Source organism: Ixodes scapularis, unplaced genomic scaffold, assembly GCF_016920785.2.
Source record: "Ixodes scapularis isolate PalLabHiFi unplaced genomic scaffold, ASM1692078v2 PGA_scaffold0__279_contigs__length_252992795, whole genome shotgun sequence".
Taxonomy (NCBI): domain Eukaryota; kingdom Metazoa; phylum Arthropoda; class Arachnida; order Ixodida; family Ixodidae; genus Ixodes; species Ixodes scapularis.
This window is the reverse complement of record NW_024609835.1, coordinates 56,211,268-56,223,913: the sequence shown is the minus strand read 5'-3', so window position 1 is coordinate 56,223,913 and position 12,646 is coordinate 56,211,268. Positions and strand designations below refer to the sequence as shown.

The window sequence follows — 12,646 nt, the reverse complement described above, 5'->3', positions numbered from 1 at the left end:
ATTTGAAATACGTATTTCAAATACTTGTATTTGAAATACTGCCCATTCCTGGCTTAGAGTAATATTACATTACCAAGCTAACCATGCTCCTACGCCAAACATTTTAAGAACATGGTCACAAGTCGAAAAGGTTTGTCTGCAAGCATCAAAGGGTGGGGTGTGGGGTGCATATTTTCTTTGTTACTCTCTTTGGTCAAGGAAATCTACGTGATCAAACTTATCCGAGAATAATAGAAGAGTTAATTGTGAATGCATTATATATTTCAGCGGCCGCAACACGCACCAGCTTGAAGCTTTGGGAAATGCTTCATTGCACTGCTTCAAATTTTACAAAGCTATGAGCTTGTGCTTGCAGCTTTCGGTTCAATTCAGGCGGACGGTTACGACCATTACTTGCACATGAGTACATCCATTTTTCAAGAAGTGGTTTTGTGCCTTGAAACAGGGTGTATTTGAATTCACATTAAATTTCAACGTAATATAAGTAATATTTTTACACCTTGGAATAGGGTGTAGAGTGCTAATGGCACTTGTCTATAACGCGCGACTATGCGGCTTTCTCCCGGAAGCGCTAGAATTGCATTCGCGGAAACTAAGCTAGTCACGTGGCGCAACATGGAACGGTCCATTCAAGGGGCGTCCTGCCCACCCTATCAGCTGGCGGCGGACGTGTAAGGCTGCTTGCACGCTTATTACCAACAGCATTGCTCGAACAATAAACAAACTAAAACATGAAGGCGTATCAACGATGTTGTCATCAAAAAACAAAAATATATCATGAAGTACTTTACTTTTATCGCTTATCAATCTGATAGAGTGGGCAGGACACCCCTCGAGCGGGCCGTTCCATGTTGCGCCACGTGACTAGCTTAGTTTCCGCGAATGCCACCAGTCTAGCGCTCCCCGGAGAAAGCCGCAAGCTCGCGCGTTATAGACAAGTGTGATTAGCACTGTGCACCCGTGAGCGATATGAAGGTTAACAGCCCTCTTCTCGTTTTTGACGCTCCTGCAAGTTTTGGATCAAGCTCTGCTCCAGAAGAGTGCTAGAACGAAAGTTAGGCCCCCAAGCCACGTACCATTTGAGACGTTCCGAGTTAATATAGCTTTAGGGAGCCGTAAAATAGACAAGAAACCAGTTAAGGTGTTCACCTTCATATTGCCGGCGGGAGTACCTGTCCACCCAGTGAATGGCGAGGGTGTAACGTAGGAACATGTTTAGGGGTTAAAAGCGCTAAAAACGACGGACGAGTAGGAGAGACACACACCACAGAGCGTTTTTAGCGCTTTTAACCCCTAAACATGTTCAACCAACCATCCCAAATCCAAACCCTTCTGTAACGTAGGAAATATTTGTACACCTTGAAAAAACCCCCACGGTTGACGCCGCGTGGGAAGTCAACCTCCATCTGCTCGAGGTGCGCCCTGCCAGCTTGTACGCTGCAGCGGAGGCTCTTGCGATTATTTATTTATTTATTTATTTATTTATTTAAACACCTTAAGGACCCCATAGAAGGTATTACATAAGGGGTGACATGCAACAAACATCAACAAAGTAAGGGTACACTGTCACAAAAGCAAATTTGCATATAAAATAAAACAAATCAGGGGCCCATCCCTCTACTGAGGAGTGGGCCCCCTGACAGGGGTCTGCCCTTGGGAGGGGGGTGGGGGGGGGAGCAAAGCGAATATCACTACGGCGGCAGTTGTCGGGGCAGGGATGCCCTCGACCGTCGTCGACCCACTGGTGTCGCCCTTGAGTGACCCTTTGTGGAGTTGAGCTGGTGTCGCGTTCTGCAGAGTCCTCTCTCCCTGTCGGTCCTTCCTGGGCTGTATCTTGGTGTGGCCCAGTTTTCCTAAGTGCAGTTCCCAACTGATATCTTGGTGGAATTCCCACTTGACCCAAGGATCCAATTCAAATTATATTGAATTGGCTTTAAATCGGTTGTGCCCATTGAGGTGGTACAAACTGAGGCCATTTTTATTTTTCAATCTTTTTACAAGCCTCATGTTATCAAATCTGTACGGTGTACACGTTGAAATGAAGTGTATCTGTGCGCGCCGTAAATACTCAGGAAGTTGCGAGGGGAATATTAGTGCACCGTGAAGTAGTGTGCATATGTTTTCCCGATAAATTATAGGAGTGTAGAAAAGGTGATACTATTACACCCTGAAATGGGGCGTATGTGTATACCTACAGAATGGTGAGGGTGCACAAGTGCACTGTTAAACGAGGTGCAGAAGAGCGCCTTATTTTGGTGGTGTATACATATTCCAAAAGGGGCGTCGTATATTTGACGAGCCCTTACACTTTCTAGGAATGAACCCACTACACCTTCTTTTTAAAGTGCAGTGATGAGTGCTGGTGGAGACGTTATGATTGGTGGCGAAGCTGTAGGTGTTCTTTGAAATGCCCTTTGCGATATCAGGTCCAGGTCACCAATTGTAGGAAGGTACATTAATTCACTTTTAATACTATCTACCAAATTTCCAAATATTTCCGTGAGAAAGTTCAGTGATACTAACAAGCAAACTTTTACTGACCGGACTGTTGGTGCCACATCTCGTGATGCCTGCTTGACCTTGACGACCTACTGTGATTCTTTTCAATCTCCCTCTTTCGTCCAAATGAAAGCCAATCAATCCGGTCACCACATCAGTCAAGTGACCATAACATCCCTATTGAAGAAAACAGCAATGATATCAAGCTGGGCAAGCTGGTTTAGCTGGTTTTTAAGCTGGTTCGAGTTGGTTCGAGTTGGTTCGAGCTGGTTCGAGCTGGTCTAGGTAAAAATCAAGCTGGTTTAAGCTGTTGTCTGGAGGTGTAGAGACTAATCCGGGTCCTGTTACCTCAAGTGAAATCCTACGCGAATTGCAGAAGCTGTCTGCAGGTCAAACTAAACTCATCGAGGAGGTAAAGGGCCTAAAACGTCAGCTGCAGATAACCGATAGGACCATACCGGACCTAGGCAGGCGGATGACTGACCTGGAGGGTCATTACCAAGTCCTTTCCACGCCACGTGCTGAGGTGGAGGCCACGGTGACCAGGGCCGTCCACGCGGCTCGTCAGGTCTCTGACCTTGAGGACCGTGTGGGCGACACTGAAAATCGATCCCGACGAAAGAATCTAATATTTTATGGTGCGCCCGATCCCTCACCTGCAGAGACTTTTGCCCAGTCCGAACAAAGAATCATTCGCCTTTGCTCTGAACTTTTTGATGTAACATTAGACTCGAAAGAAATAGAACGTGCCCACCGCCTCGGGCGTCATTCGGTCGAGCGTCCACGACCAATAATAGTGAACTTCTCCTGTTTTAACAACGCACGGAAACACCTCCTTGCCTTTGCTAGAGGCAAATCTGCTCCCTTTTCTTTTCGCTACAAAACACTGCTCATCGGCTCAAAACGTTACGTTTTCGATGAATCATGCCAATCAGTCAAAGAAATCTCATAGCAATCGCACCGTCAGCGGAAAATTACAACACGCCCCCAACGTGCCCCTCGAACTAATCTTTCTTTTTCGGTGATCTTTACTAACATACGCAGCTTTCTTCCGAAGCGCGAACTCGTATCTGGCGTTGTATTATCTTCTGAATGCAATGTACTTGTGCTCACTGAAACTTGGCTAACCAGTGATGTTACTGACTCCGAAGTTTTAGCGTACCTGCCAAATTTCCGTCTCTTTCGTAATGATCGCAAAGGTACTCGCGGGGGAGGTGTTCTCATTGCCGTAAACCATCAAATACCATGCACTACTATTAACACTTCATCCGATCTGGAAATACTCTGGCTCATCTGTCATGCCGCTCCTGAAACAGTGCTGTTGGGTGTCTGTTACAGGCCGCCGCATAATAGTCCCGATTTTCCGGGGCAGCTTAACGATATGCTGTTCCACCTCAATGCAAAACATCCCAATGCCCACATACTTCTTTTTGGCGACTTTAATTACCCATATGTCGATTGGGCTAACCTGGCGCCTACAACAACGAGCAACGCAGAAACGAGAAAATTTATCGATGTTTGCCTCAATTTTAACCTGTCCCAAATATTAACTGAGCCAACACGTGTCACGCAAGAGACTGCAAGTCTCTTGGACCTGATATTAACCAACCGTCCTGACAGTATGTCGTCAATTACTTACCTACGGGAAATTAGTGACCATAAGGTCATTCACGCTGATTTTATGTTTTATCAAAGTCGATCCATCCATGTTTATTTTATCAAAGTCGATCCATCCATGAAAATTGGGTACTACTCAAGAACAAGTTTAACGAATTAATAAATACATTTATTCCTAAAATCAGTTTTCGCGTAAGCCGACAGAAGCCATGGTTCACTAAAACCCTTAAGAGGCTGGAAAATAAAAAAAGTGAAAGCCGCTTACAACTCCCTGTAACGCCGAATTAGAGCGCAGCTCTTGAGGAGGAGGAGGGAAGGGCGCTGGGGGGGGTTAGACTAACCAGGGGGGGTCACGTGACCTTGGGGGGTCACGTGACCTTGGGGGTCACGTGACCCCCAATGCCGATGATGTCATCCCTGACGTAACTGATGATGTCATCAGTGACGATGACGATGCGGGTACCGATGACGTCACTAGTGACGTCACTGATGACTTCACCAGTGATGATGACGATGACGATGCGAATGCCGGTGACGTCATCAGTGACGTCGCTGACGACGTCATCAGTGATGATGACGATGACGATGCGGATGCCGGTGACGACATCAGTGACGTCACTGATGACGTCATCAGTGATGATGACGATGACGATGCGGATGTCGGTAACGTCACCGGCATCCACATCGTCATCGTCATCATCACTGATGACGTCACCGGCATCCACATCGTCATCGTCATCATCACTGATGACGTCACCGGCATCCGCATCGTCATCGTCATCATCACTGATGACGTCATCACTGATGACGTCACCGGCATCCACATCGTCATCGTCATCATCACTGATGACGTCACCGGCATCCACATCGTCATCGTCACTGATGACGTCATCATCATTGATGTCATTATCACTGATGACGTCACCGGCATCCACATCGTCATCATCACTGATGACGTCACCGGCATCCACATCGTCATCGTCATCATCACTGATGACGTCACCGGCATCCACATCGTCATCATCACTGATGACGTCACCGGCATCCGCATCGTCATCGTCATCATCAGTGATGATGACGATGACGATGTGGATGCCGGTGACGTCATCAGTGTCGATGACGTCATCGGGGGGTCACGCGACATCGGCGGGGGTCACGTGACCTCGGGGGTCACATGACCTCGGGGGTCACGTGACCTCAGGGGAGTCACGTGAGCTCGGGGGGTCACGTGCCCCCCACGAAGTCACGTGACCCCGGTGGGGGGCTCGCGCGGTGCATTATGGGACATTTCCCATGATGCACCGCGCGGTTACGCCGACGCCGACGCCGACGCCGACGCCGCTCAAGCCGGAAACGGGCCCCTAAGAGCTGCGCTCTAAAAAAAGCGTCTTTTTCGCTCTGCGAAGTCAACACCAAACCCATGCGCGTGGGAAAGGTGCTACGAGGCCGAAGCAACATATTTAAACGCGATCATTGAAGCCAAGCGCTCATTTTTCCTTATTGACTTACCAAACATATTAATCAATAACCCAAGAAAGTTCTGGCAGGTCATAAACCCTCAGCAGACTTCCGGTTTAACTCTTGCCGATGAATCGGGGAATGTGCTTAGCGATAGTGAGTGCGCTAACATGTTTAATATCCCGTTCTCATCAGTCTTTACTCAAGAGCCCGACGCACCACTCCCACCCGTAATCGTAACTATTGAATCGGAAATGCACCCCATCTCATTTTCCACTGTCGGTATTTCGTCTATTATTGATAACATCAAGTTGTCATCATCAGCGGGCGTCGACGAAATCACCTCGAAATTTTTGAAGAATTGTAACCATGTATGTTCATCATTTTTCTCACTTATGTTCTCGCTGTCACTTTTCACAGGCGGCACTCCAGATGACTGGAAGACGGGGAAGGTCGTTCCCGTTTTAAAATCAGGCAACAAGGACTCTCCATTAAATTATCGACCCATTTCCTTAACAAGCGTACCCTGCAAAATCATGGAACACGTCATTTATACCCGCGTTATGAACTTCCTGGACTCTAGCCAATTCTTTCACTCTTCTCAGCACGGGTTTCGCAGGAACTTCTGCGAAACTCAACTAGCTCTCTTTCTCCACGACTTGCATACCTATCTCGACTCTAACTGCCAAACTGACGCTATCTTCCTGGAATTCGCAAAAGCCTTTGACAAAGTACCTCATAGACGCTTGCTACTAAAACTTTCTCGGCTAGGATTAGACCCTGACGTCTTGAATTGGATACCGAAATTTTTGACTAATCGCTTTCGGTCCGTCCTCGTTAATAACCAGTCCTCCAACTGCCTACCAGTATCATCAGGTGACCCCAGGGCTCCGTCTTGGGCCCACTGCTATTCCTCATATATATTAACGATTTACCCTTACACGTTACCCGCCAAATCCGTATGTTTGCCGATGACTGCGTTGTTTACCAACCAGTTACCATCCAGGAATGGTGCGACCACTGGCTCATGTCAGTTAATCCTAATAAATGCAAACTCATGTCCTTTCATCGCCGAACCAACCCTTTTCTTTTCCCCTATTCAATTGCTAACACTCCCGTCGAACTAGTACAGTTCTATAAATATCTTGGTGTCACCTTAGGTAGCGACCTATCATGGCGCGCACATGTCACTAACATTATCTCATCAGCAAATAAAAGTTTAGGATTTCTAAAACGCCATCTACGTACCGCTCCTCAAAGCTTAAAACTGCTAGCATACAAATCACTCGTAAGGTCAAAGCTGGAATACGCATCCGCCTTCTGGAGCCCGCACCGAGCCTATCTCAGTTATGCACTCGAACAGGTTCAGAACCGCGCCACCAGATTCATCCACTCATCTTACTCGTACAAAGTTAGTATCTCATCCTTAAAAGCTGAATCGAGCCTTTTAGACCTCACCTCTCGTCGCCAAACTGCTAGCTTATGTCTATTTCACAAGTTTTTCTATTCCCCGCTCCATAACGCGCCCTACATTCTACTCCACGCCCGCATCTCTCTCCGAACAGGTCACCCATTGCAGGTCACCCGTCACCGCACTCGAACTGCCACTTTTTTCAATTCCTTCTTCCCCCGTACTGCAACAGACTGGAACGGCCTTCCCGGCGATGTTGCTACGATCACCTGCCCATTAAGGTTTGCTGAAGCTGTGTCAACCATCAATCCAGCGTAACAACCTATTGTTCAAGTTATTGTTTTTTTTTATATTCTCCCACCCCTTATGTAATACCCCTCCCGAAGGGGTCTTTAAGGAAATAAAGTGAAGTGAAGTGAAGTTCAAGCTGGTTCAAGCTGGTTCAAGCTGGTTCGAGCTGGCACTGCAGTTCGGCAAGCTGGTTCGAGCTGATTTCCTAAGCTGGTTCACGCTTGGCAAGCTGGTTCAAGCTGGTTCGAGCTGGCACTGCAGATGGGCAAGCTGGTACTTCAGCTGGTTCAGGCTGGTTCTGAATCTGGCCTAAGGTGGTTCAAGCTGGTCTTGCTGGGAGCGCCCACGCCAAGGTCAGCGAGAGCTTGTCGAACTGGCATTGGCGGGAGCGCGCGCGCCAAGGCCGACTGGGGTGGGGACGATGCCACGTCCTGTTCTTTGTCCTCTCGTTTTTTGTAGACGACCGGGCGCTTCAGGCACGCTGTGAGCTTCCTTTGTGTGCGAGAAACGAAAGAGAGTGAGTGGTTGGAACGGAGGATTTGAGACACGTTTGGCTATCTTGGGCACATTTTCGAAAGGACGGCTGTGTGCGCGTTGTTTGGTGACTACTTGAACGGCGGTGCAAGCGAAGCGGGATTTAAGGAGACAGCGAGCGGCAGTCCGTTCAGCGCGGGAAGAAGTCGGATGCCCCGACTGAAGCGTCGTTTCGTGTCTTCTAACGTTTTTGCGCTCGTGAATGACGGTGGTGCCGAGGAGTATCGCCAATGCCATCCAAGCCACATGGATTTCCTCGCGTCTGCCGACTACGCAAGAGGACGCTTCTCCCCCATTATGGGCAGGACCCAGGTTCGCTTCTCTCATCCGTGTAGTATTTTTTATTGTTATTGCTTGTTTTTGGCGTGTGTCTTGTATTTTTCGTGTTGAGAGATAAGCAATCTAGTTTTAATAGCATTGTTTGTTTTGCACCGAGAACTACTTACTATCTTTGCGCCGGTTAGTACTGTGTCAGCGCAGTGGATGTGTAGCATCTGAGCTCATGTGAGCAGACCGCGAATACGAATATAATAAATTAGATGCCGAGCTGGCTTTTCTGAAGCCTTTGGCTTGTTTATCCTGTGTGTTCATTTAAACTGGTTAAAATGGTGGGGAAGTACACCAGCCTAACCAGCATGGGCAGTTCACCCAGCACTTGCCTAGCATTCACCCAGCACGACCCATCATCCAACCAGCACGGCAAGCTGGGCATGCTGGAGCAATAACCCACCATGAAGCTGGGATGCTGGGACCACCTTCTGCTGGGACCAGCACGGCAAGCTGGGCATGCTGGAGCAATAACCCAGCATGAAGCTGGGATGCTGGGACCAACTTGTGCTGGTTTTTTCAATAGGGATAAATTTTGGTTTGAAATAAATGTATTTAGATGTGGATTTCGCTAAGCCCGTATCGCTTAGTTTGCCAAAAGAAAACTAATACATGAGGGTAGGAATCCTAAAGCCTGCATTTTGGTACGAAGAGGGAAAAAATATAACGAACCATGTCTTATCTCCTTTCCTTAAAAAGCTCTCCGCCTCATGCATCCGCGGTGCCCAAGCACTTTAGCCGAGCCCAGTTCACACATTGGACACGAGCACTGCGTCACTCGGACGTATACATGCTCGTGAACCAATCCGACGACGAATATTTGGTTTTTCGTGCCCAATTAGTGCCGTGACGGCACCTATCATCTCTTGCGAATGACAAGTTCTACGGTGTGCTTAAAACGCACGGCGGAAACTTGGAGTTATCGGATCCGGTGCCCAAGCACGTCACGACTACATGATTTCTAATTTCGTTTTTGAGTTGAGGATTAAAGCTAAGACGCCCCTTATTTCTTTTTTTTTTTTTTTGGGGGGGGGGGGGGGGGGGGTGGGGCGGGGGAGGAACAGAAAGAGCTTGTAGCCAGAGCGGCGCTGCGCCTGCCGTGTTCTGACGGTGGCTGGAGCGTACCGCGTCTGGCTGCATTCTCGCACCTTCTGGCTTTGAAGTGTATTTTAAAAGTTTTGTAAGATACTGACCATGTAGGGCGCAGTCTTGCTTTGTATTAGTTGGGACACCTGCGCCGTACACTTGGTGTCGGGTGCTCTGAAATTTGTGTCCTAAAGACGAAAACCCCATGCCGCACTACGCCTCGATTGCCGTGTTGCAACGCCGGGTAACTACAGAGTTACTCAACGTCAGTTTTCCTGAGTCTCCCGTATCGAGTGTCTGTGAAGCGCTTTGTGCCGCAGAGGTGTCTCCTTAATACCTGGCGTGGAGCGCACATGTACAGTGGGGAAATCTGGTGTCGGCCGACGTGCCAGTGCGGGCTGCCGACACTCTATGGAAGTATGGCTGGAACGTCCTGCCCACCAAGGACAGGTTATTACGCTGGGCATGTTACCGCGAACGACACTTGTCCCAATCGTGCATCCCCTTAAAGAAACGATCACGTTTTAATGCGAAAGCATTAACTGGGGGTCTCATGGAGCAAGCTGACGTCATCAATCTGAAGCGCGAAAACGGCAGATAATTTCCTTCGGTTCTATTGACTGGCGCGCGTCGATGGGGCTCCCATTGGCCTCTGCGCTCGTCAGTTTCCATGACCGCTCATCCGATGGCGCTGCATGTCCATCAGCGCGGAGCGTTCAAGGTCACCAGGGGAGCACACGCGCCGACCGGCGATAAAAAGTACGCAGCAGACGAAACAGGGAGCGGACAAGCGGCTTGCATGCTTTCGCATTCAGAACTCATAAGGAATGCTTAGATCTACCCCGATCTTTTTTTTTTTTGACCTATGTTGTGGCGCGCACCTTTCTTGGTCTGGTGTCGCGCGCTTTCAGCGTGTGGTTTCGCACACGAGGAAGCGAGCGCCATCGCTTTGCCAGACTCCTGCTGGCCCTAACACGACAAGACCTCTGGGAATATAGGAATTGAGCTATGGTACATCGCCGGCAGTTTTGGCTCCTGCTCTCAATGCTCAGAACGCTGCAAGAATGGTTAGCCGACCTCCTGGAGAACGATTTGTGGGAGCTCGGGAGCGGGAGTTCTTGAAGCGATGACACTCTCGTTTCTTTGTAGTAACCGGCACTTGTGCTCTACTGATCCCTATCACTCTATACCGCTGATTAAAAGTCGAAACTTTACTGCGTTCAAATGAACCGCCTTGAATAAAAGCCTGCATGGCCTGCGTGCCACGTGCTATTTTTCGAGTGTACTTTTAGATGCGGAGCATCTCTTGCTCGGGTCTATGTCCCACGGCGTCGTAGTTCGCACTCACACTACGCATGCGCAACTCTCCTCCTTCCGTCTCTCCAACAGCTGCGCGTTGCTCTCTCCTCTCTCTCTCTCTACCAGCTGCGTGCACTTCGCGTGCGTTCGCTTCTACTCACACCGCGCGCGCATGCGCAACTCTCCTCCTCTAGTCTCCTCTCCTTCAAGTGTGAATATAAGCAGCGGTAGCGCGGTGCGCGCGTTCAGTTCACCCGCTGTTGACTCCACTTCACTCCGTTCTTCTGATGAAGTGTGATGGAAGCAACAGTCCCATCAGTTAGTGGGTTGGCGCAAGCAAGCGTCAGCACCATCCCAAAAACTAACAGCAACGCTACGTCCACTGAAGACAAAGCTGCGCAGCGAAGGGAACGCGACGCTGAGCGCAAACACTTGAAGCGAGCGGCAGACCCTGAACTACACTCTAAAAAAAAAGGGAGGAGAAATGGAGGAAAAAGTGATTTTCCTCCCTGTCCCCTACGGAAGGGAGGAAATCGCACCCGTTCCTCCATTTCACCGATTTAGATGCAGCGCAACCTGGTGGCGCTTGAAAAAGGGACGAAAATTTCCTCCCCCATGATCGCGGCGGCAGCGGCGGTTCGAACCGCCGCTGCCGCCGCGAACATGTTCAATGGCGGTGACGGCAACTTGAGGGATTGGTTACCGTCACCTAGATCAATCCCACTACTGCCCATGCGCGGTGCTAGGAGAGAAAAAGCGGAGCTGCGGGGGCTAGCGGAGGTACACTAGTTTAACAAACCAAAAAGCGAGGCGCGTAGCGCGGCGCGCGTCTCGCAAGAATCACGCCGTAGGTGCCCGCTTCGAGATCGCGCTTATTCATTGTGAATGAAACCTTACAGCTGCGATAAGTACAGGTGGCGACTTATCACTGGCATGGCAAGTACGACCGCTTTCGTCGCGTTACTTGCTACATTACAAGTGGACATAGTGAACCTGGAGCGAGGGAACAAAAAAAGGACGAACAGACTCGAAACTATCTATCCTTAACCAGCTCGCCTGCCTATTGGCTTTAACTTCAGTAACAAGTAGGGCGCACAAGAAATAATCGTCATAAGCGTGGAACATTTTTTTCTTTAATCACGTTGTTGCTAAGATCGCTGCTCTATTCGAGTCGACACGTCTATACGTTCCTAGCCCCGTCACCTCCGCGAAAAACATATACACTTGAAATAAAGCGTACGTACCATATACAGCGAAAGGTAATCCGTGCAGCGTTTATTTCAGTTCTGTGTAAAACAGAACAGCATATCCAGTCGATAGGAACGAGAACTGCGATGCGGCGAGTGACTGCCGTCCGACACACGTCGTAGTCCGTCAACATCGGGACCACGACCGGCTTGCGGGAACACGCGATATATATATATATATATTTTTTTTTTAAACCTGATCCCCGCACAAGAAAGGACGCTGAAATGACGATTCGGCGAAGGAACGAAGCAACAAATCCGGGAGACAAGGTCAACAATTCATTCGGGAAGAGTCCACTTGGAAGAAAGGGTAGTACAGACATTCCATTCTGGTTGCGGGGCGAAGGGGGGGAGGGAGGCCGGATCTGCGGTCTTGAAGGAACGGATGATCTAACCAAGCGGACGGTTCACCGCCGCTTTTTTAGTTTGTGCGGCATCTCCTGCTACTGTGTGCTACATAACAAATAACGCACTCGCAACAAAAAAAAAAAAAAAAAAGAAGGTAAAGTGAACAAATAATTCCGTCGCACTTTTGTTTTCTTTTATGCGGCCCACTTAGTCCCTTATCGCACGGTTTCTCTCGTGTCGCGAAACGAGCGCTGGCCGGCTGTAGCACACGACCAAGTTCACCCGGCGTCAACAACGTGGATCTCAAGTCTGCTCGTCGCAAATGTACTGGACTTACTTTTAAAAGAAGCAAGGATGAACATAAGCTTACTATTAACGTTCTATTTAGATAGCGACATGAATAGAATATTACTAACAATTGCTGTACAACCTTTTATTTTAGCTTTAGTGTCCAAAATAGTTGCATTGCGGTAGCTCTCGTAACGCTATATTCTGCAACGGGTTGCAAACGTCCTCTAAAACATGAAAA

General features: G+C 48.8%; 1 protein-coding gene across 1 annotated transcript; it reads left to right on the top strand.

Annotated features, from left to right (window-relative positions):
- Positions 1 to 2,812: 2,812 nt before the first annotated feature.
- Positions 2,813 to 3,451, top strand: LOC121833485 (the record flags this gene model as incomplete). Its single annotated transcript, XM_042286814.1, has 1 exon — positions 2,813 to 3,451. A coding segment is annotated over one exon (639 nt), but the record flags the coding sequence as incomplete, so codon positions are not given.
- Between the last annotated feature and the right edge of the window lie 9,195 nt (positions 3,452 to 12,646).